Raw genomic sequence first — 22935 nt, 5'->3', positions numbered from 1 at the left:
TCGTTGTGGTTTCTGCCCAGCCCACACAGCAGGAGCTGGGGAGACTTTATTCATTTCAGGGGAAAGTGACAACAGGAATGAGAGAAGTGTGAAAGTGAAAGGAAGGGGCAATACTAAGATGAGAACAGCCTGAACAAAGTCTAGTACAACACTGCGGCCATCCAGAGCTTGAGGGAGCGGGGAGGTCCATCACCACCAGGCCTTGTGGGCCAAGCACACCCACGTTTCTTCTCTCTTGTCAGATGTGATGAAAAAGGGAAACTTGGGACTCTGGAGCACCAAGATGGAGCGAGACGATCAATACTGATGGACTTGCAGCTAGCACCATGGCAGCCCTGCCTGGTCTGGGGAAGCTGGCAGGAGGCGATGGTACCTGGTGGGGGCAGACTGTCCACCTCCCACTCCTTCAGAGGACTGTTTCCTGCCCTTCGCACCATCATCACGTTGGGCCCGGCACTCATGTCCCTGCACTTGGAGTGAGCCCAGGGACACAGGGCAGACACTGGGCCTGCAGATGTTGCTGCAGCTGAGCCAGAAAACATTCCAGGCAGGAAAAGCAGGCGCACACATTCACACAGGCCTCTGGGCACTCCACCAGCCAGAATGAGACCGACTCCTTGACCTGGGAAGTCAAGTCCCAGCGGGAAGGGCTGGAAATCACACGTGGTCAACTTCTCAGCTCTCTCTGCTCCCCAAACCCTGGCCCTAGGCTTGCTTTGTCATCACATCCCAAGGCCAGAGGGCTGCTGCTGTCCCCAACTTGGCCCTGCCAGAAGAGGGATACAGGTGGCTGGCATGATGGGTGAGGGGAGCATGAGAATGTGCGGAGGCCTTGGAGGGAGAGGACTGGCAGTTACGACAGGAAGGCTCTCTATACCTGGCTCGCCAGTGTTCTGCCCCTGGCACTCAGCACAAGGAGCCAGGCTTTGGGGAGACTTTGCAATCACCCCCCTAATCCTGGTCCATTTTCCCCAGGTAGCTTTCTTGGAACTCACCTTGACCCCTCCTCAGCCAGCAGCCCCCACCTCCAGGGGCAAAGGAGCTGGAAGGCAGTCCTGAACTGGTGGGAGCTGGGGTCCCATCAGCCAGGCCCCGTCCCTCACAGGAAGTGAGATGAGGTGATACCATGGATGGTGACTAAGGCCCCAAAGTCCCTGCCTCTCTGCCTCCCCAGAAACCTCATAGCCAGGCCAGCCCCCGGAGCAGAGCCTGTGTAAACACACCCAGGAGGGGAGGAGGGTTTGCTACATATGAGAAACAGTTAAAAATAAATTTAAAAAGCACCACTATGTCCTGTGCTGGTCTCCACAGCCCCAAGTCTCAGCTCAGGAAGGGTGAGTGCTGGGGGATTATCAGCTGGGGCTCGGCTCCCTCCCCTGCAGACAGCAAGCAGGTAAGAGCTTCATTTTGCTGTTTTCTCCATGGAGGGCTCTGGGAAAGGATCCTGTAAGTTGGAACCTCCGAAGACTCCAGAACCACGAGTGGCTCCCTCTCATATCTACTCCCCTCAAACCCTGTCATTCCCGGGAAGCTCCCAGAGGTGGCTGAGGCCACGCCCCTGCTCATGAACGGCAGCATCCAGACCCGGAAAGGACCTAGTTTCAGCCTGGCACCTCCCAAGGTGAGCCATCTCTTCTTAGGCATAGTGGGAACGTGGAGACCACACCACCCCCACTCCCTGAAAGCTGGGATGGGATGGTGAGTCAGGGGTCACCATGTGCCTATTATTAGTCTGGCTGGAGTTAGGCACCTCCCAGGGCTCACTAACCCCAGGAGGAACTTGGGGAGGCAAGGGACTGACCAGCTGGCCTCCCAGGGTGCCTCTGGCCGGGCCATGCTGGATCTGGCTCTGGGTCAAGTGCTGCTGGTTTGAAGAGCTGCCAGCCTGTGGTGCCTTCCCTGACAGGCACTCTCATCAGCAAAGGCATCCCTGGCTCTGCCTTCCCTTCCTCTTTCTTTGCTTTGGGCGTCTCCCTGGCAGGCCGAGAGCTACACTGTCTGTACTCCACACTACCCCCGCTGCTGACCCAGCAACTCCAAAGGGCCTCTAGTTTGTCCCGCTCTGGGAGGGGACTCAGTGGCTTTTCCTTCTCCTCAGCTGCAAGGATCCTCCCCTGGCCCAGCCCAGCTCTGGGGAACAGGACTTTCCTACACCCCACCTCAAAGCATCTTGGTGGACTTCTCCCCAGCACGAGCTCTCTCTACTTCAGGGATTGCAAACTGGCATCCTCTTTTGCCAGTATTGGGTTTTTAAGATTTTTTGGAAGTCATCACCAGCATTTAAAAATTCTATTTCACATAAAAAGTCAGAATTCTGGCCTCTGACAAAGCAGACAATCTGGCAACACGGGGCTGGCACTGTAAGAACAGCTGAGCAGCTGTGGCCCCTTTAACGGGGTGTGCCCTCTTCAGGTAGCCATAGTCCCCGCGCAGCCCTGCAGCTCTCCTTCTCACCATTTGCTGGCCCTGTTGTCGTTGGAGTTTACAACCCTAGTTCTGATCTTCCTTATGTAGCCCCCCAGCCCTTCTGCAGCCTTACTGGCAGCTGCCCCTAGCAGACTTACAGCCTCTCAGTAAAACAACAAAACCTTAATGGTCATCTCATCCATTTACCCTTCCATAACCCGAATCCTTTCTACCTTTCTACGCCTCCTGACAAACAGCCATCTAGTCCTTGCTGTAGGCAACCCATTACTCCTCAAGCAGCCTGATCCTAAACTCTCCCCCACATCCCTTTCTCACTTGCATCCCCCAGTTCCCAGCTGTCCCTCCTCAGTGGCTGCACTGCACCCTTTCCCTGCACCTCCTTGTTGCTTAAGCCTCCAGAACCTACCCCCAGCTCTGCCAACCTCTCTGCATCCTCTCACTTTCCCACCAGGTATCTCATGCTGATGGGCAGGCTGGGGACAACCCCAGGTGCCTAGGTTCTTCCCTGCCAGGGCCCTGATGCCCTGCCACAAGTGACTGGCCTAGCCATCATTGCAACCCCAAGCCAAGATGGGCTGTTAAAGGATGCAAGGCAGGCCTGGGACACAAGCATCCTAGTCTGGTCTTGATTTCCCCAGCGGGGCTCCTGGCACTGCCAGGGGAAAGACCCAGGCCCAAGCATCCCACCCCATCAACCCATGCCCAGCCACAGCTCCTGGACTGGTGCCCAGGGTCTGCTCAACTCCTATAGCCATGCTGGCCTCAGTGCCATTCTGGGTCCTTCACCAAGCCCAGACCCTCTGCAGGGAGCCCGTGGGCTACAGTAACAGGCAGAGCTGGGACTGAGCAAGTAGACTCTGTTAGGCCCTGGGAACTTTCTGCTCAGAGGTCCTTCCCTGGGCTCTCCTATCACCCCTCCTCTGCCCACACAGCACTGCCCATGGGGACCTCCAGGGCCTGAAGGCTCTCCTAGGCCACGAGCTCATGCTCTTGGGGCAGATGTGGCCTGTGCCAAGCTCCTGGTTAATGGAACAAACCTTTCTCAGGAGGACTCCTACCCTACTTCCCTTTCCCTGGGTCAAGATTCTGCCAGGGCAGGCAGAACTGGAGAAACATCTCCACCCCACCCCCACCCCCCACCATAGGCCTGGTAAGGCTGGGAAATTTCCCACTGATAGGATGCACTGAACTCCCAGAGAGAAGCCAGGGGCAGAGGCACCAGCAGAACCAGCAATCTCCCTCACCTGGCTCCATGGCACATGGATCTCCTAAGCACTGGCCTTCCCACCATCAGCAGATCCATCTGGACTGTTTTCCCCAAATACCTTAAACTTCAGTTGTAGAGTTAAAAACTCCAAATAAAATACTGACGGCCTCTAGGCCCAAAGTTAGGGAGCTTGGCTCAGTGGGAGCGGGAGCAGCTTGGGGGGCTGAGCTGGAACACACTCTTGCTGCAGCCTCTTGCCCTGCCTTGTCACAGCCCTGCCTTCCCCCATGCATGAGGCTGGTTCCAGCAGGTGGATCCTGACCCCTAGGAGTGGGTGGGGCCTGGGGTGCCGGCATCCGCCTCAGACCCGGATCTGGTACCCATTGAGGTCTGGCATGGCTTTGGGCTCAGAAGGCTTCTTGTCACCAGAGGGCCTGTGGGGAGGAAGAGAGCAGAGCGGGAGGAGAGTGAGTGGTCTGTTAGGGAGATGGAGTTGGGGAGCCAGCAGCGGCTGCCTGGTGGCTTCCCAGCCACATTCTCCAAGCAGCCCTCCAGCGCACAGCACAGTGCGTGTGGAAGTGTGTTTTTGGACGCCCTGGCCTGCCTGTGCTGTCTGAATGTGGCTCTGGCTCGCTCTCACAGGCTTGCTCTCTGCTAGAGGCTGGCTAATCTGGCTGCAGTTGGTAGGTAACAGCTTAAAGTATAAATCTCTCTGAGGGGAATCTGTCATCTACAAAAGCCTCTTAGATAAAAGTCACAGATGATGGATATTTTGGTGCCAGAGGTCTGCTTAGTACCCCACCCCTGAATTCATACCAGAGAGGTGACTCCTGAATGACAATTGTATTTAAAGCAGGAGTCAGAGTGATGTGTAGGAGCTGAAATCAGAGGAGGAGAGCTGGTATTTCAATGGCTTGTTCTTGCTACCTAGATACAGACAAAAACCAGACTCTTGGGTGGGGGGCAAAGTTATGTTCAAAGCCATCTAATATCCAGGCCCTCTCCCATGGCATTCCTGGGAGGCTCACTGCCTGGCAGGGCCCCATCCTTTCCACCTTTTCTCTCACATAACCCATGCTCAGACTAGTGGGCTAGCAGAGTTTGGTTTCTCCGGGGAAGTGGAACTGCCTTGCTGTGGGAAATGTCAATACACAAACCCCTAAACCCACCATCCCAAGTCACCTCCCTTGGGTGGGAGCAAAAAAGAGAGAAGGGTGGGAAAGAGGTACAAAAAAAGAGGGATACACATGATGAGAAGAAAGGAAAAAAACCCTCTTTGGACCCACCCAGGCATGATCCCTCTCTCACCGTCTTTCGCTGCGGCTGTTCCTGCGGTGGGGGCTGGACTGGGCCCGCTGTGGGGAAGAAACATCCTTCTTCCGGTCCTTGGTAGGAGAGGGAGGGCCCGTCCCTTTGCCAATCTAGGTGCAGAGGAGGAAGCAACAGCATCACTCCAGGGCTGCCCTGGAGCCCAACCTCCCCTTCCAGGAGCCACAGGTCCCTGAAGGCTGCCTTGGGGAAGGCCCAGGGAACCTCAATCATGGCTCTGCCCTGTCTGGATCTTTCCCAACCTATTTCCCAGGCACTAAAGCTGCCAGGGCAGGAGTTTCTCCATGGGGCTGTCCAATCCCTGTGGGCCCTTGAAGGCAGAGTGGAAGTGGGGGAAGTCACTGAGATACCATAATATTGCAAAAAGTCCCCAACAAAGGCCAGGTAAATGTGCCAGTTGTGGGAGCAGCCCATGCTGAACTTGGGGCTGAGATCCCACTCATCCCAAGGGTGATGCTGGTTATTTCCCGCCATTGAGAAGTCAGACTGGTAGCTCTAGCTCTGCTTAAGAAAAAAATGAGAAAAACAAAGGAGTCATCCTTTATGTGGCACCATCAGCTTGACTTGAGTTTTCAAAACACAGGAGCGCTGGAGAGGGGCAAGAAACAGGGGAGTGTTTAGCACTGAATAGACTGGGAATCCATCGCAGCTCTAAACACTAGGTAACTATTGGCTCTCACCCTAGATCCAATCTGATGCCTTGAAGACACCATAGCAAACGGAGCAGCAAGAGCCAGGGTGCTGGGGGACCCAGAGCTAGGTGGGGAGCAGCAGCTCTCTAACGCAGGGTTGGCTGTACCCTGCCTCTGCCCTAGGGGAAGGCCCTGTCACCCCAGGAGATCTTGGCCTAGGGCTGGCAATGGCTAGGGCAGCTGTAGCTCTTACAAATCCCTGCCAGGACACCTGCAGGCACCTGCAACACACCTGGCTTCCCCATCAGGAGGCTGAGCTCCAGTCCGATCTGCCTCTCACTGCCTGTGAGCAAGACTCTGAGCTTCCAACCCTGAAAATGGAGCTACCACCTACCACCCGCTGTCAAGAGAAGCAGTGCACTTGGCAGTGCAGAGGTCGGTGGTTGAGGAGGAGGCTCCAGGCTGCCTGGAGGCGCAGTCACAGTGCAGCAGTGACTGAGCTATGGGGATACCCAGCAGGGGGCCCTGGCAGCTCCAGGAGAACCGAGGCAGAGGTCAGAATTCTGCCTGCTGAAAGGCTCTAGGGCTCAACAGCTCAGCCCAGCTGTTTTGGATACAACAGCCCCCAGCCCACTCCCCATCGCCTCCTGCTCAAGTGTGGATGGGAAAAGGAAGAAGGAACACCGCCCTCATTGTCTTCCACATGGTCTGACTTCCCTTTCTTCTGACCTCCCCCTAGTCCTTTAATGGTTGCTAGGGTTGGGGGGCAGAGTCAGGATGCCTTACAGGAGGAGCGGGGAGGCTGCCCATCACAGCACCCGACCACACCCTCCAGACAGGCGGTGATTCCCCACCAATGACCTTGACTGCAAAGTCCCCTTCTCCATGTGCCCAACACCTACCACCATCCAAACCCAGCCCACCCACCTCCTCCCTCCGCAGCCGTCCGGGTCTGCCCTCCCCAGGGGACCACCTGAACGATATCGACCACTAAGCAAGGCCCCGGCACCCCAGTCCTCCGAGAAGTTCCCCAATCCTCTCAATCCTACATCGCCTCTGCTGGGGCAGGGGAGGGGGCGAGGGCGTGGAAGGCGGGCCGACCTTGAGCCGCATGTCGCGGGCGTGGCGCTCCAGCTCCTTGCGGAAGTCATCGCGGCCCAGGCGCTCCACGTCCAGCACCGAGTGCTTCCACTCGATCTGCTCCACGCTGTGCGGGTCGTGCGACACGCTCTGGCCCAGCTTTACCTTCTTGAGCACGTGCCAGCAGCGACCGTAGGCGGCCTCAAAGTCCAGCACGAGCTCGCTGAGCGTGCGGAAGGCGGGCGGCTTGTACATCAGGTCCTCGCGCCGGCTCATGCCCAGCGCGCCGTAGCGGCCCGCGAAGTTCACCCCCAGCACGATGTGGCGGAAGTAGTTCCCTGAGAAGTAGGTCTTGAAGCTGATGGGGAAGCGCTCCAGGGTGGGCATGCTGTTGGTGAGGTAACTGGCCAGTGCCCCGCTAAGGAAAGAGCCGGGAGAAGCACGGGCCAGCACAGCGGGAGGGACTGGGACCGAGAGCCACGGGGTCCAGGCGCCGCCTGCCTTGGGGTGCAGACACCCGCCCTGCTTATCTCCACACACCTGACGTCTCCTCCTGGTATTCCTGCCATCTAGCATTGAGCCTGGTATCCAGTAGGAGTTCAAAATAAAGGGAACCTCGAATAGGCACCGGACTTCCAGGGATTTGTGGCCACCGCTCTAAAGTCAAGCAGGGCTGGTGCCACACTGCAGGGCTTTTCAGAGCCTGGTGGCCCAAGGTCGGAGGAGAGGCCTTGCCTCTCCTGCCCCACTCCCTCGTCCTCCATCCCCCACCTCCGCACACACACAGCCCGCAGATAAGGCCTCTGGGTTTTGTTTCTCCTTCACACGTGGATTTCCTCACAGATGCAGGCAGTTCTGTTCAGTCACTCTTCTCTTACACCCACCCTGTCCTCTCCCCATATCCACATGTACCTGGCCCTTCAAATACAATCACGTGCACTCCCGAGGCCTGGGAGGTGCCTCCAAGCCACCGCCAGCCCACTCCCGCCTCCTACACCTCTGCCCCACCTGCTCACCTCTCCAGTCCCCGGGGCCTCCCACCTACGTTTCTCACACCCGCCTTTTCCCTGCCCGCCAAAGCTGGCTCCCCCTCAGGCCTGAAACTGAGCCTGCACCACCGTCCACCTCCTCCTCGGCACTGACCACGACCAGCGTTTACCACTTCTTTTTCCTTCCTTATTTTGTCTCCTGCACTAGAGCACAGGGCCCTTGTCTGTCATGTTCTTCAGGGCCCAGCGTCAAGCCGGGCACACAACAGTTACTCCATGAAAGTTCTTGAACAAATGGGTAGAAGGAGATGAATGGATAGAAGCATGCAGCAGACACCATGTCCAGCGCTGTGCTGTGTCTCATGGCACCGGCTCAGCCCATTGTCCTAACAACTCTACACACTGCCACTATCCCTCTTTGCAGAAGAGGCCTCCCAGGCTCAGAGATGTTAAGGAACTTGCTTGGGGGTCACACGGTGAGTAAGTGGCCTAGCCACGACTGAAGTCCAGGTCAGCCTGACCTCAAAGTCTGTGCTGAGACATTATGCCACCGTCCCTCCAACGCTACCGTCATTCCACCAATGCTTACTGAGCCTGACTCCTTGTAAGTGACCAAGGATACAGCGATGAGAAACACACAGCCCTGCCCTGCAGAGGCTCAGAGTGCGGTGAGGATGAGACGTGAGAACCACTGAGCGCGATGTGCCTGAAGGAGCTGTGGGGACACTGAGAAGGAGCCCCTCACCCAGATGGGGGCTGTTCCCATTTTCTTCCTGCCCACAAGCCACCAGGTGACCCCTGAAAGGCTTCGAGACCATAGGACCCTGCCTGGAGTGACTTCTGTGTGTGCTCCTGGGGAAGGGGACCAGTCTCTCTCCTATGAGGGTGGGAGCCTCCACTTTGGTGTGTGGCCCCTGAGGAAGAAGTGAACGTGAAGACATGAAGGAGGCACTGGCTGCAGCCTGAAATTCTTGGGTGGCCGCAGGCTCATCCTAGCAAAGAACCCTAGAAACAGGGCAAGGCTGTCGGGCTCCTGAAATGGGCCTGCCCTGTTAGCAAATGCCTGCCATAGTGGAGTTCCCTCCGGGACCTCTGCGGAAAGGGCACCCGCAGCCTCTTTGTGTGAACTTCAGGCAGGCATGTCTGTAGGGCGTGGGGATGGACCCCTGGATCACAGTCTTCCCAGGACCTGTCCTCAGAAGGAACTCCTGTTCCATCAGGCCCCCTCCCTCTCACCCTCTTGGCTCCCACCTAATCTGTGCGCCTCTGCAGTGCTGAGCCCAGTGGGCTGCCTACCCCAGGGTTGCAGGCAAAATGTTGAAAAAGCTGGTAAAGAATATGGGCAGGGTGGGAAGAGATGAAACAGAATTGACCTTGAGTTGGTGAAGCTGACTAACAGGTGCACAGGAGTTCATGATGTTCTATGTTTCACGTGTATTTATGACATTTTTAATAATCAAATGACTGAGAAGAAAAGATAGGGCTCAGGCACTGACCAGTCAGGATGCAGAGCCAGCCGTCAACACTTCTTCCTCTCCCGCTGCTTACTGTGGGGCTGGGGAGGGCAGCCTCTCCTGGTGGCTGCTCTGTCTCCAAGGCTACCCTGGTGACTCAGCTACAGGCCCCACTTCTGCCCTTTGGATTGGAGGCGGGGGTGTGACTGGAAAACCTTGTGGGGTTTTTTAAAGGCAGTTTTGCTTTCATATCTCGTCCAGAAATCAACATGTTCTGGAAATGCCAACATCTGGGCATTCCAACTGTGCCTCCCAGACTGTATGGTTCTCGGAAATGGTACAACAGCCTTTTTGAGACACTGTGCCCTGATTTGGGGTTCAGAAAACAGGGTCCCTTTGTCCACGTGACTCAAAAAAGAGCTGCCCAGTAAGCCTGGGAAGATAGCAACTGAGAGGTGGGGTACTGGGCCCCCGGGACTCCTCCATTTTGTGGGAGGCTCTTCCACTTTAGGGGGGGCTTCTCCCTCTCAGGGCCAGCCAGATGACTGCATATGGGCGAGCCCTGGCCCATTCAACCTCCCCCACCCTCACTTTCGGGGCAGGAAGCTGAGGCCCAGAGAAGCCCGGACCCCTCCCCTCCAGGCGAGGAAGGATACATTCCCAGGATCACGGCTTCCAGGCATTTGATTGGCAGGGCCTCTTTGGTCATTTCCTTGGCCAGGTCCATCAGCCTGTGGGAAAGGGAGGCAGGGTAGTAAGGATAGCGCCTCCAGCCCCTTCCAGGGGAGTGTGAAAAGGAGGGGGCAGGGTGGACTAGAAATGCTAGAAGGACAGACGCTGCCCCCTAAGCTGCTCTCAGCTCAGGTCCAGCACCTCCCTCCACACTCCCAACAGAAGCCTGGAGCCTGAGGGGGTGGGAAAGAGGCGGCCACTGCTGACAGGAAGGAGGTCCACTCTCCCTCCTCTTCCCTCCTTTCACTTCCACCTCCCACGCCTGGCTCTTGCTCCAAAGAGCTTTGGGGGAGGGCAGCAGAAGTTGGGGGCAGGACCTTGACCGCTACCAGGCTGGGGCCTTCTGCGAGGTAGTGTGGGGAGGAGGGACGTCAGCATCGATCTCCTCCCGAAGCACAGTGGACACTTCTGACCCAACCATGGCTTCTCCCAAGAGCTTGTTAATTGACTGTAACTGCCTCCCCGCAGCTGCCTGGGCCTGGATGTGGGATCTTAGGCAGATAGTTGCGTGCTGACTTCCGGATCTGCTCCTGAACTTGGAATTCAGGCCATTTTAAGACAGCCTTTCCCTGAGGCCTGGTTCCTCCCTCTGTCCCCAGCCTGGGGATTCAGCCTGGCCACTGGCTTTGCTCGTGAGGGCACCTGGACTCCTCCATGCCAAGTAAGGCTGGAGTGGGTCCCCAGCACACAGCAGCCACTGGCCAACAAGAGCAAAGCTTTGGGGATAGGGAGGGTGGACTCCACCCAGGGCCTTGGAGAAGGCGTAATTAAGTAATTTTGCTAATAAGCCATTTAAATACATTTTCACAAAGAAGCAAACACAGATTATATGTGGGGCAAGATGTAAAAATCACAATAAATTTTTTTTTTTTTTTTTTGAGACAGAGTCTCCCCTGTCACCCAGGCTGGAGTGTGGTGGCATGATCTCGGCTCATGGCAACCTCTGCCTCTTGGGTTCAAACGATTCTCCTGCCTCAGCCTCCCAAGTAGCTGGGATTACAGGTGCCCGCCACCATGCCCAGCTAATTTTTGTATTTTCAGTAGAGAAGGGGTTTCACCATGTTGGCCAGGCTGGTCTCAAACTCCTGACCTCGTGATCTGCCTGCCTTGGCCTCCCAAAGTGCTGGGATTACAAGTGTGAGCCACCGTGCCTGGCCAATTCACATGAATTTTTAAAGCCCAGGGGTCTTAAGCCTGTGGGCATCTTTGGGCTGAGCCCCTAGACTCAGCTGTGGCATTCACTCTTCACTCTCCTCTGCCCTCGGAGCTTCATGGGCAGAAACTTTCGTGGAGAAGTGAATTCAGGCAGGGGGCTACGCACAGGGTGGCAGGATGGGAAGTGACAGATGCAACATTCTCTCCAGGGAGCTCCCTGTTCTCAGACCCTGGGCCTTCTACTCAATGCCCAGAAAAGAGTCCAGGGAGTAAGGCAAATGGGGTGACCATGCAAGTACCGTGCAGTGGGGACCAGCAAGGGGGACCAGCAATGGGGAGTGCAGCAGCTGCAGAACAGAGAAAGGGGAGGGGTCTCTCCTGCAAGGTCCACCTCTCACTAAAAAACAAAAGATCTGAGGCTCACCTACAGTCCACCTAGGACCACCCTCTCTCCTGGCCAAGGCAAGAGCTGGGGACGGGCTCTCTCCCACTCTCTAGCTCAGCATGGACCTGGGATTTCCTTCTCACCAACGCAGCCCTGGCTGTTCATCTCAGCCGAATTTTTCTCTTTATGACATCCTTAAGGCCCCACGGTGGCACCTGCCCCCAAAGGCTGGCTTCCTTCCAGAGAGTCCCTGACTGCCCCATAAACTTCCACTCCAAGGCTCACTACAGGGCTTTCAAGAGGCTCCAAGCCAGCCCTGGGGCAGAGGACTGGCCTCCCCACACTTACCCTGTCAGAGGTCTGCTCTTCTTAATTTCAAAGAACTGTGTCCCTGTGTGATTGTACCTGCGGGCGTGGGTTAAGGGCTTCCTAGCTTGGCCTGAAGGAAGTTGACCCTCTCTCCTTGCCTATCCCCAAGCTCAAGAGCCAAGTCTTCTGGAGGGGACATGGGGGCACAGCATGAATGCTTCTCCCCACCTCACGCCCCCTTCTCTTTCCCTCTCCCTCACCCTCCTTGGCTTTCTCCCTTGTTTTCCCCTGGCTTCCCTTCTTAGGACAAGAGACACGGAGCAGGCGGCCGGTCCAGTGAGGGCCAGAAAGAGGCTGTGGCTGGGAACAGCTCCCTGCAGCACTTCAGCTTCCAACCAGCTGAGAAGTCACAGGAACTGAGAGGCTAGGGTAGGGGGTCTAACTCCGCCTTTAATTGCTCCTGAGCCAGCCACCTGCCTCACTGGACCAGTTTCCCCACTGGCATAGTGAGGAGCTGGACCCGATTTGCAGTCACTGGCCTGGCTTCCCCCAACCCAGGATCCATGCCTAGCTCTCTCATCTCTGATCTCTGCAGCCAGAAGCCTGGGAGACAGGACCCAGAACACACAGCTCTGGGGCAGGGTGCAGGGGCTGGAGGGCCCAGAGCAGGGACACAGGGGAATCTGGACCCAGAGGAGCTCAGCTGTTCCCCTGCTGGCCTCCTGCCAGGGAAGAAAAAGGAGAAGAACCAGGAGAAAATTCTAGGATTCCGAAGTTACCTCCTGGAGCCTAAAATCCTTTTTCTCTGCCATTTTCCTCTTTATTCAAAACCAGACTTTCAAAAACCCCAGGGCAGCTCCCTCTCTCCCTCTCTGCTAGGGCTGGGTGGACAACAGAGCAGGAGATCTATCTAGACTTGGCCACCCCACCAGCAAGTCGCTCGGGACCCATTTCCCTCTCTTTACCCCATCATATGGCAGGAGCGGGAGGTGAGTGGCAAGAGAGTGCGGAGTGGGCCGTGCACTGATCAGACAAAATTCCTCCGACATCCAGGAGGGACATGGGACATGTCCCACAGCAGCAGGGACCACAGAGATGCCATGTGAATGGCAGCCCTGGCATTGTGGAATGAGTGGCTCTGCTGATACCTCTTCAGCTCTGTCTGGAAATGCCCACCACAACGGCCAGAAGGTGGCCATGACCCTTGACCAGAGAGGATACTGCAGCTCCCTGATGTAGCGCTGCACAGCTTCCAGGCGCTCAGGGACAGGTGTAGACGGCTGGAACGTAGGCACACTCGGTATGGGGATCTGGGGACAGAGAAAAAGCTCCGGTCACAAGAAGAGGCTCACCCTGGAGCTTCCAGTCCACCAAACCACCTACGACTGGCCTCAGAGGCACCCCACCCTGGGGAGGCGCAGCTTCCCCTCCCTCCCACTTGAGCTTCCTTTCTTGGCACCCCCTCGTTGGAAGACTCTTGCCAGGGCCCCAGCCCAGCCGTTCCTTCCCTCCCGGGACTTAACAGCATTTCTCATTTGGAGCATATGTTGATATTCCAATTTTATGCTTCTTTAATAATTTTAGAAAAACTTAGGTAAATTCACTGACTGTTTTAAATTTTAAATATTCATTAGTTTCAAGACTTAAGAATATAATATTGGGGTTAAGTTCTTTTAGGTTTGAAGTTTGCTCTGGTTCAAGTGCCGGATCAAAGTTGGTGTATCCGGGGTCCCATCCTCTCAGGTGGTGCCCTAGGCTTGGGGAGTGGTCCCGAGGGGGGTGAGCATCCTTGGTAGGGGGTATGACACACCCAGTATTATGGGCATATGTGCCAGGCCTTCCAGAGCACCAACCTGAACCGTCAAGGAGTCAGTCAGCGGTAGCAGGCCAGAGGGACATATTTTGGAAGAGGTCTAGATGTAGCTCTGTTGCTGGGGCCTGCACAGGGGGCCTGGGTCCTCCTTCAAGTCTTCCCTTTCCTGCCAGCTCCACATCTAAGCAGTACAGGTTTCCAGATACCCAGCCAGTCTTCCTCCCCAGAATGCACTTTCCAGCACCCAGCCCAGAAATGGCGGAGGAGAGAACAGGCAGAGCTTCCCAATGCCTGGGAGCCTGGAGGCTGCTGGGGAAAGGTCAGGAACAGCTGACCCCCAGGCTTCCTTCAGCCTCCAGTCTCCAGAAAAGAGACCATTATGCCAGTGTGGGCCCCTCTCCAGCCAGGGGAGCCTGAATCCGGAGGTTTGGCTACAAGAAGTCGGTGAGGCCGAGGAGGCCAAGAGATACATCAGCTAGAGTCCTCTGAGGTTTCAGAACAGACTTCCTTGGGTAGAAGAACCAGACTTCCAAGAACAAGGCCCACCCCTCAGAGCTCCCCCTTGGCCACCAGCACAGTAGCTATAAGGCTCCCCACATAGAGAGGTCCTACCCCCTGCCCCCAAGCCTCCACCTGGCCCTCCAAGGCCAGACTGAGCCCCCCAACAAGGGAAGGGGGTAGGGCTGTGTAGGGAGGGAAGGATGAAGCTCTTCTCCTCCTTTCCTTGGGAGGCTCTCGAGTGGTGGAGATGCCAGCCCAGCTTTTTAAATAATGTGACCGCAGGGGCTGGAGCTCTGACAAGGAGGGAAGTGACACTCCAGTTATCACTGCACACTCATGTCTGGGGTGCTGCTGATGGCACAGGCACACGGGACAGTGTCTGACAGACACCTCCTCACTCTAAGGGGTGGAGACGCAGGAGGGAAGGGGCCCTGGTCCAGAGCCACAGTGTCGCCTGCACTTCCTAGCCCTCCCTCCCGTCTGTCTTCTCCTTCCTGTCTGGGCAGTCCCTAGCAACCGCACTGGCTGCCCTGGCTCCTGAGCCACTGACACCTCTGTCTGGAGGGAGCCATTTCCCTTTCACATTGCTCCCCCTCCCCAAATTGGCACCACCACTTACAGTCACCAGCAGGATAAAAGCCCGGGGTGGGGGGCTCCCCCTCTTCCTGTTTGGTCACCCTGTGCCAAATGGGCCCCAAGGCCTGGCCTCCCCATGTCAAGCATACAGGGGTGGGGAGGTGGAAGAGGAATTAGAGGAATTACTTAGCAATTTACTTTAAATAGCATGGCACATCCACCCAGTCACCTGGTCTCTGCAGGTGGCAGCCCCTGCCAGGCAGGGAAGCAGGCAGATCATCCCCGCGCACAAGTGAGGATCCAGTGACCTTGAGGAGCTTGGGATAAAGACTGTAATACACCCTCCCACAAGAAGCTGCAAACAGGGAGCTGCAGTCCCAGGACTGGATCATTCACCCAGAGCCAGGCCTGGGCCGGGGCCAGGTAGTACCCACGAGAGCACTGGCACCAGCTGTTCAGACAAAGGACCTAGGAGCTGGCTGCTCTGGGAGAAGGAAAAGTCAAGAAAATACCTGGGGGTTCAGAGGCAGGACCTTAAGGCCACCCTCCCCGAGGCTAGCTCTTTGACTCAAGTCACCCCACTGCAGGCAGCACCGACACCTTTTTTTCTGAATGTTCATTACCCACATAGACTCGTTCACTCAAACACAAATAAGAAAGATTCTGTATATGCAAACGATTGGGCCCACTTTGGGACTTGCCCCTCACCCCAACCTCCGAAACAGGAAACAGAAGTCGGGAAATACTTCCTCACTGTTGAGGGGGTGGGGAGGGAACCTACAAGTGGGGCATGGTGGGGGAGTGGTAAAGCCACCAGATCTCCCCAGGGAGCACTCCTTCTCCACAGCCAAGGTCAAGGACTTCCCCGGCCCCAGGAACCCCTACAGTCCTGAGTTCTACTGAGACAGTCTCACTGGAGGGGTCTATTTCAGTCTAGCACGATGAGGCCTAGGGGAGGTGGGGAGAGCTGGCGACTGGATGTGTGTGCCGAAAAAGTGTGTCCTAGAGGGCAATAGGGCTGAGTCTCCAACTAGATCGTCACTGTGGATATTCAGCTCTGCCATTTACAGTCATGACTTTATTTATTTATTATATATTTTTTGAGACAGAGTCTTGCTCTGTCACCCAGGCTAGAGCACAGTGGCGTGACCTTGGCTCACTGCAACCTTCATCTCCCAGGTTCAAGTGATTCTCCTGCCTCAGCCTCCCGAGTAGCTGGGATCACAGGCATGCGCGACCACACTCAGCTAATTTTTGTATTTTTAGTAGAGACGGGGTTTCACAATGTTGGCCAGACTGGTCTCAAACTCCTGACCTCAAGTGGTCTGCCCGTCTCAGCCTCCCAAAGTGCTGGGATGACAGGCGTGAGCCACCGCGCCCGGCCCAGTCGTGACTTTAGTGCCTCAGGCACTTCATTTATAAAGCGGGCACCAACACAGAATCAGCCTTACAGCGCGAATGAGATGCTACAGGTCGAGGTCTTAGAGCAGGGTTTGGCACATAGCACAGACTTAATTCCTGTTCGCTGTCATCATCATCAGTGTGTCCCGAAGATATCAGTCCGCACATGCTGATCGCGGCAGTTTCCCTTTTAGAGGAGATGTCCAGGCTGGGTGTAGCAGCTCATGCCTGTCATCCCAGCACTTCGGGAGGCTGAGGCGGGAGGATCACTTGAGCCTAGGAGTTTGAGACCAGTCTGGGCAATATAGCGAGACCCCACCTTAACAAAAAAATAAAAAAATTAGCCAGGCATGGTAGGGCACACCTGTAGCCCCAGCTACTCTGGAGGCTGAGGTGGGACTATTACTTGAGCCCAGAAGGTAGAGGCTGCTGTAAGCCATGACTGTGCCACTGCATTCCATCCTGGTGACCAAGCAAGACCCTGTCTCATAAATAAACAAAAGGAAAGCACTCTGGAGTCATCATAAATAGCTAGAGGAGATGTCCAAATTCCCATTCTGCAGGAGCTCTGCGGCCTGAGCCATAAAAGACCTTCAGCAGCTGGGTCCGGGGTCAGTGGTCACTAAGCTTTTAAAGGTGGTGGAAGCCTGAAACCTGAAGGAGAGACTCTTATCAAGGAGCCTAAGCTGTTGCTGGATGTGGGATCTTTCTAGAAATTGTTGCCCTATAACATACTGGCATCATCCCTGTAATTACAGGCTGCTTCTCCAACGCGCTAGTGGGGTGTTGATGAACACTCACTCCTTGCTCCATTACTGGGTATCTATTAGAGGCACCTAATGAAGCATCACATGCTTTGCATCGTTAATTCCTCTAACATTCTCTTGATGGGCATTGCTATTAGCTCCATTTCACAGTTGAGGAAACTGAGGCACAAGAAGGTTGCCTGTCTCCCTTACATAAACAGTTATGGGAGATCAAGGATTTGAACAAGGTGGCTTTGACTCCAGAGTGCTCTCCTTTTATGACACCACCCTGCAGGGGTCCCAGACTCAACCACGTGCAGGGGCCAGGCTGGTAACATACACAGGGCAGGCGGGCCTGGTAGGTGAGTGGTGGAGATGGTGGCAAGATGGGGGAGTAGGACCCACTCCCCAGCCCCAGCTGACAGCTGCTTCGTGGGACTGCAGATTCCCATGTGTTCCCAAGTCATCTTATTTTCTGAAAAGATGCCAAAAATCTGGATCTTTATGTGAGAAATCTCCCAATTTTAAATTTCGGCTCAAGTGGCCTTTTAAAGCATTGTACAGTCCCAACAAAACACTTCTTGAGCCCCAAACTGTGTAGCCGCTCTAGGGAATGCCCCTGTGCCAGCTCCAGTGGCATGGCCCCTAGGGATGGTAAGGACGGGGTTGGCCCACCCTGCCACTGGCACCCTGGCACCCAGGCGCCCAACCCATGCTACTTCTCTCCAAGGCCTGCTGGATTCCACTGCACTCTAAGACTTGAAGGGCACCTTTCTTTTTTATTTTTTTTTGAGACGGAGTCTCGCTCTGTCGCCCAGGCTGGAGTGCAGTGGTGCGATCTCAGCTCACTGTAAGCTCCGCCTCCCGGGTTCACGCCATTCTCCTGCCTCAGCCTCCCGAGTAGCTGGGACTACAGGCGCCCACCACCACACCCGGCTAATTTTTTGAAGTTTTTAGTAGACACGGGGTTTCACCATGTTAGCCAGGATGGTCTCGATCTCCCGACCTCGTGATCCGCCCACCTTGGCCTCCCAAAGTGCTGGGATTACAGGCGTGAGCCACCGCGCCCGGCCTCTAAGGGCACCTTTCTACTTAGGGCCCAGGTAGGGAAGGGACCTCATGCAGACTCATGCGGTTTATCTGAGATCTGTGGTTTGAAGAGGGGGAAATTCAAATTTTACCAAACCTCTCACAAAATTCCTTCCACCCTAGGGGTCCGTCACAACACAGCCCCCACCCCTAGACTTCCTTCATCCATGTCCTTCCTGTACATGAGGACTGAAGATGACAAGATGACATTATAAACCAGTTACTAGTGAGCTCACTGAACTTTTTTGTAGTTCCCAGGAGTGGTGACAGTTCTATTCAGCAGGGAACTATTCACACTCTTTTATGGTATGATTTAGATATAAGCCATCTGGAGAGCTGCCCAACGTTTTCAGGTAGGAGCAGGGTGTGACTCTGGCCTCATCGGGACAACCGATCTGAGCAAAACCTAGTCTTCCCGCTTGATAAAGGACATGAGTAAAGGTGATGAACATCTGGCTGGGCGTGGTGACTCACGCCTGTAATCTCGAGCGTGGTGGCTCCCGCCTGTAATCCCAGCACTTTGGGAGGCTGAGGTGGGTGGATCATCTAAGATCAGGAGTTTGAGACCAGCCCGGCCAACATGGTGAAACCCCGTCTCTACCAAAAATACAAAAATTAGCCGGGCATGGTGGCGGGTGCCTGTAATCCCAGCTACTTAGGAGGCTGAGGCAGGAGAATCGCTTGAACCCGGGAGGTGGAGTTGAGGTTGCAGTGAGCAAGATCGTGCCACTGCACTCCAGCCTGGTAGAGAGAGTGAGACTTCGCCTCAAAAAAAAAAAAAAAAAAAAGGTAATGGATATCCAATAACCAGGTAATGGTTGGGGCTTTACAGTTTGTCAAATACTTTAACACACAGTCTCTCATTTCATCTTCCCCACAATCAACCTCATTTTATTGATAAGAAAATTGCATCTCAATTAGGTGAAAGGGGCCATATAGATAAGCAGGTGGCCCCTACCAATGTCAGTATCCTTTGATGCAATACTTTCACTTTCAGAATCTTTCCCAAGGAAATAATCAGAGATGGACCCCAAAAATTACATTTTAGAATGTTCACCACAGTATTCATTTTAGGAATAAAACTGGAAACAACATCCAGCTATAGGGGATTAGCTAAACAAATGGTAAGTCAGCGCAGAGCGCATTTATGCGGCCATTCCAAATCAATCTACATTTTGTTTCCCCTGGAAACATGAGGCAGTATTTTCACCTTCAACCTTTGATTCTCTTTTTCCCAGAAGACACTTTCTGATGACTGTACCGATAACTTGGTAAAAACAAAACGGGCCACTTGTCCTCATGTCTAATTCACACCAACTTCCATTCCTCCTAGCCCTCTTCCTTCCGACCTGGGCAGACAGGGCTAAGCACTGGGCTCTGAACTCAGTCCAAAGGGCTCTTTTTTGGAGATTTCAGGCCTCTGCATTTGGCCTCCTAGTCTTGATCATGTTTTTTTTTCTTTTCTTTTCTTTTTTTTTTTTTTTTAAATATCAGGCATGTATTTCCATACAGCAGCGTACAGCTCAGAAACTCTCAAATACCCTTCCATTCAGCAAACACACACGCAAGTGCCTGTTCTGTGCCAGGCACACAGGAGGCCTTGGGAAGACAAAGATGAATGAAACACAGCCTCTGCTTTCATTGGTGACACAACTGAAGGATAGCTGTCATGGAGGAGGAGTTACAGCCAACACAGAAAAATTATTACATTGTATGCTTCTCCATAAGACCTCTTCTAATGTCCTTGAATCTAGTGTCCAACAGAGAAGAGGACCTGGACACTTCCCTCCACCACCACCCCCCCCTTCTCCTGAAGACCTGAAGTTGAATCTCAGTTCTGCCACTTACTGGCTGTGGGGCCTTGAGTCCCTACTTGAGTTTTCAGCTTTCTCATCTGTAAAATGGGAACCCAAATTGCACTTAACGTCACAAGGCTGTTGGGAGAATTCAGTGACATAATGCACAAAAATATTTTCTCAACATACGAAGCCCTGCATCTCCTTAGTCATTCATTACATGTGTCTGCACACAGTTCTCTAGCTTGGCAAGTGCCATCAAGCAAATGAGACGTCAAGCCATCCTAGTGTGTTTGTTAGTTCCATCTGCTGCTGTCCCCTCCTGTAAAACGTGGGCATTTTAAAAGACAGCAGAGAGGACCTCCTGGAGACAGGTATGTGAACCTCCCTCTTATAATGGCAGTGAGAGAAAGTTCTCCGGGACAGGTATGATTTCTCTGCATTTTAAATATCTTACCGAGTCAGTGGTCCCCTGCCCTGTGGGAGGACAGTGTGGCTTTACTCTTAGCCCCAAGGTCACTAAAACCCTAGACTGTGCTATCACCCCCGACCCCCAAGCCTCACCTTGGGCAGGTCTGTGGCCCCACGGATCCGTTGCGCCACCTTCTCTCCATCGGGGTGGATCTTGGCCACGTGTTTCCACATCCTTTCCCAGGTGGCCTCATCCACAGGTAGCCCACCCCGGTTGACAAAGAAGGGGACCCCTCCGTCTCGCAGGTCCTCTTCCCCTTCCTCTTCTGGCTCCTCATCTCTCTGGGCTGAGGCTCCTTGGCTGGTCTCCAAGCGCCTGACCCCAGAGGGGGCGGTGGTCACAGCGGATGTCGGAGTGGCACCGCTGCTGCCACCCCCAACCACCTTCTTCCCCCCTGGCATCCCTAAATCCTCGAGGGCGTGGTGGAGGCGGGAAAACAGGTGGCTCACAAGAGGCCTCCCACACACCAGCTGCAGAGATAACACATGGCCAGAGTGCAAGGCGCCTTTAAGAAATCAGGGCGTGGCTCCTGTACAATAAACTACTACTTGATAAAAAAAAATCAGTGCAATAAGGTGAAGTGGGGTCCGAGGGGGTGGGTTGTCTGGGGTCAGCCTTGGAGGCCTTGTTCTGTTTGAAAAATGGGACAAAGAGAACACACCCCACCTTGGCAGCCGTCACAAAGCACCCCCATCTAACTGCGAGAACAATGACGGGCAGCAGTGAGGGCTGGCAGAGCGGAGAAAAGTCGAAGGGAAACTGAGGCCAGACAGCTCGGACCAGCGGCTGCAGAAAGGACAGAGTCAAGGCACCGGTGCCCACTGGGCGCCCTGGGTCTCAGTTTCGGAGGGAACAAAACCCCCTACACAACTCTCGCACGCTCACATCTGCGCGCGCCCCAGTAGCGACCGAGGCGACTCCCGGCCGCGCGAGCTCCGAACCAGGACCCCCGGGCGGGAGAGCAGCGCTGGGGGACGATTTCTCCGACGCGACGAGACACTCCGGGAGCCAAGACTCGCAGCTGGCGGGGCGCGGGGAGGGGGCGCGCGCCGACGCGCACATTCCACGCCCGCGGCCAACTCCCCTTACAAAGTGGGCTTTGTCTGGCCCCCTGTCCCCGCGTCCCCAGAAACAGCGGCAGAGTCCCCAGAAAGGGAGCGGGCGCGGCGGGGAGGCGAAGGCTGCGAGCGCCGAGGCCCAGCGGGTCCCCAGCCGGCCGCGTCTCAGCGGGAGGACCGCGAGCACCTGGCGCCGCGCTGCACCAGCCGAGCCATCGCAGGGCACGGGGCCCGCGGCTCAGCGGGACCAGCTCGGGCGGCTCGCAGGGGCCAGGCTGAGGTCACCGAGCGGCGGGCTCCGGCCGCGGGGTCGCTGCCTGGCACTGGCTGCAGCATGGGCGGTGGCGCGGCCGGGGCGGGCGAAGGATGCTCCGTGGCTGTTCGCTTGGGCTGCCGCTGCCCTGGCTGAGGGTGGAGGAAGGACCGCGGGGCGGGGACCGCAAGCCCGGAGGCTCGCGCAGCCTCGGCCGGCGGATGTAGCTGGAGGCGAGTGACGAAGCCGGGCGAGCGCGCGCTGCGCTGGTGCCTGGGGAGCAGTCTGCCAACGCGGAGCCAGCCAACGCGGAGCCCACCAGCCGACCGCGGCTCGGCGAAGCTGGGGCCGCCGCTGCTGCAGCCCCGCCGCCCCTGGGCCCTGCTGCCGCCGACCGCGTCCCCTACCCGCCAGCCGCCCACCCGGCTCGACTCCGGCCCGCGCCGCGCATGCGCTCCGTCCCCCCCTTAAAGGGCCAGCGCCTTCGCGCCCCGTCCTCCGCCCCCCGCAGCGGTCCCTTTGGCCCAAGTTACCCCAAGGACGCCAGTGGGCATTCGCTCCCTCCTCACCCAGCTGTCAGGGCACCGCGAAGCCGGTGCGAAGCTGCAGAGGAAGTTTTCAACGTGCCAAACGGAGCGCAAATTCCATGGAGATTCCTAGTGCAGAAGGAATTCCTGCGGTCGGGAATTTCTTGAAAAGGATTCCTCGCAGGGGCCCTCAGCGGGTAGGACCGAGAGCACTGGCCTGGAAGACTGGGATTCTAGACCGGATTCAGTGCCTGTGTTGCTTTGGGACGTTCAGCAGTTCCCTTCCCTCTGTAGGCCTCAGTTTCCCCATATCTCAGCCGAGGTGGTCACAGTGGGTGAGTGCAGAGTCCCTCCCAGCGCGCACAGTTCTTACAGGAGTACATCTAGGGATTGAGACAGGAGGGTCACTACCTCTAGAAACGAAAAGGATAAAAGTCACCCTGTTTTATCTGATTGCCTGCACTGGTGGGAATGGGGTGCGCAGAGCTCGCCCCTAGACCGTCTGCCTAGACCGGGCTTTGGACGCTCCGGACCCCGCGGACCAGGGTGGGACCGCGACGTGGGCGTGGGAGGCAATGCTTGGGGAGGGTCGGCTGGCCTAGAGGAAGGTGAAAGTACAACCGGCTGTGGTGCGTGGCCCCTGAGCATTGGACACTGAACGTACCCTCCGCCTCCCTCATGCCATAGAGTTGTAAACCGTGGGAAAGGCACTATCTCTAGGCTAAGCCAAGAACTTTAGGAAAAGACACCTGAGTGTGTGCTTTAAGACGCTCTGCCTCTCCCCAACCTGTAGTTAGCATGAATCACAGTCTTGTGGGAGAATACAGATTCCTTGGCCTTAGCGGGCAGATTCAGATTCCTTAGTTGTGGAGTCATTGCATTTCTTGACAAGCTGAGGTTACTACACAAGGGCTGGGTTAAAGGCCTTAGAGAGTCCCCAGGGCCTCAGTGGTTTCACATCTGTTCCCTAAAGCTGTTCCTGGTCTCTGAACTCTCTGGGTACC

At 55.8% G+C, this 22935-nt stretch overlaps 1 protein-coding gene across 1 annotated transcript; it reads right to left on the bottom strand.

The window, feature by feature from the left end:
• On the bottom strand, nt 1-21860 carry VASH1 (vasohibin 1). The gene is made up of 7 exons (XM_007987359.3): nt 20186-21860; nt 12921-13009; nt 11739-11795; nt 9775-9849; nt 6697-7078; nt 4943-5055; nt 1-4068 (listed from the first exon to the last, which is right to left on the bottom strand). The coding sequence occupies exons 1-7, from the start codon at nt 20492-20494 to the stop codon at nt 3996-3998; spliced, it is 1098 nt and encodes a 365-aa protein (XP_007985550.1). The 5' UTR covers nt 20495-21860; the 3' UTR covers nt 1-3995.
• Nucleotides 21861-22935: the final 1075 nt, after the last annotated feature.

Source organism: Chlorocebus sabaeus, chromosome 24 (assembly GCF_047675955.1).
Source record: "Chlorocebus sabaeus isolate Y175 chromosome 24, mChlSab1.0.hap1, whole genome shotgun sequence".
Lineage (NCBI taxonomy): Eukaryota > Metazoa > Chordata > Mammalia > Primates > Cercopithecidae > Chlorocebus > Chlorocebus sabaeus.
This window is presented reverse-complemented; position numbering and strand designations above follow the sequence as displayed.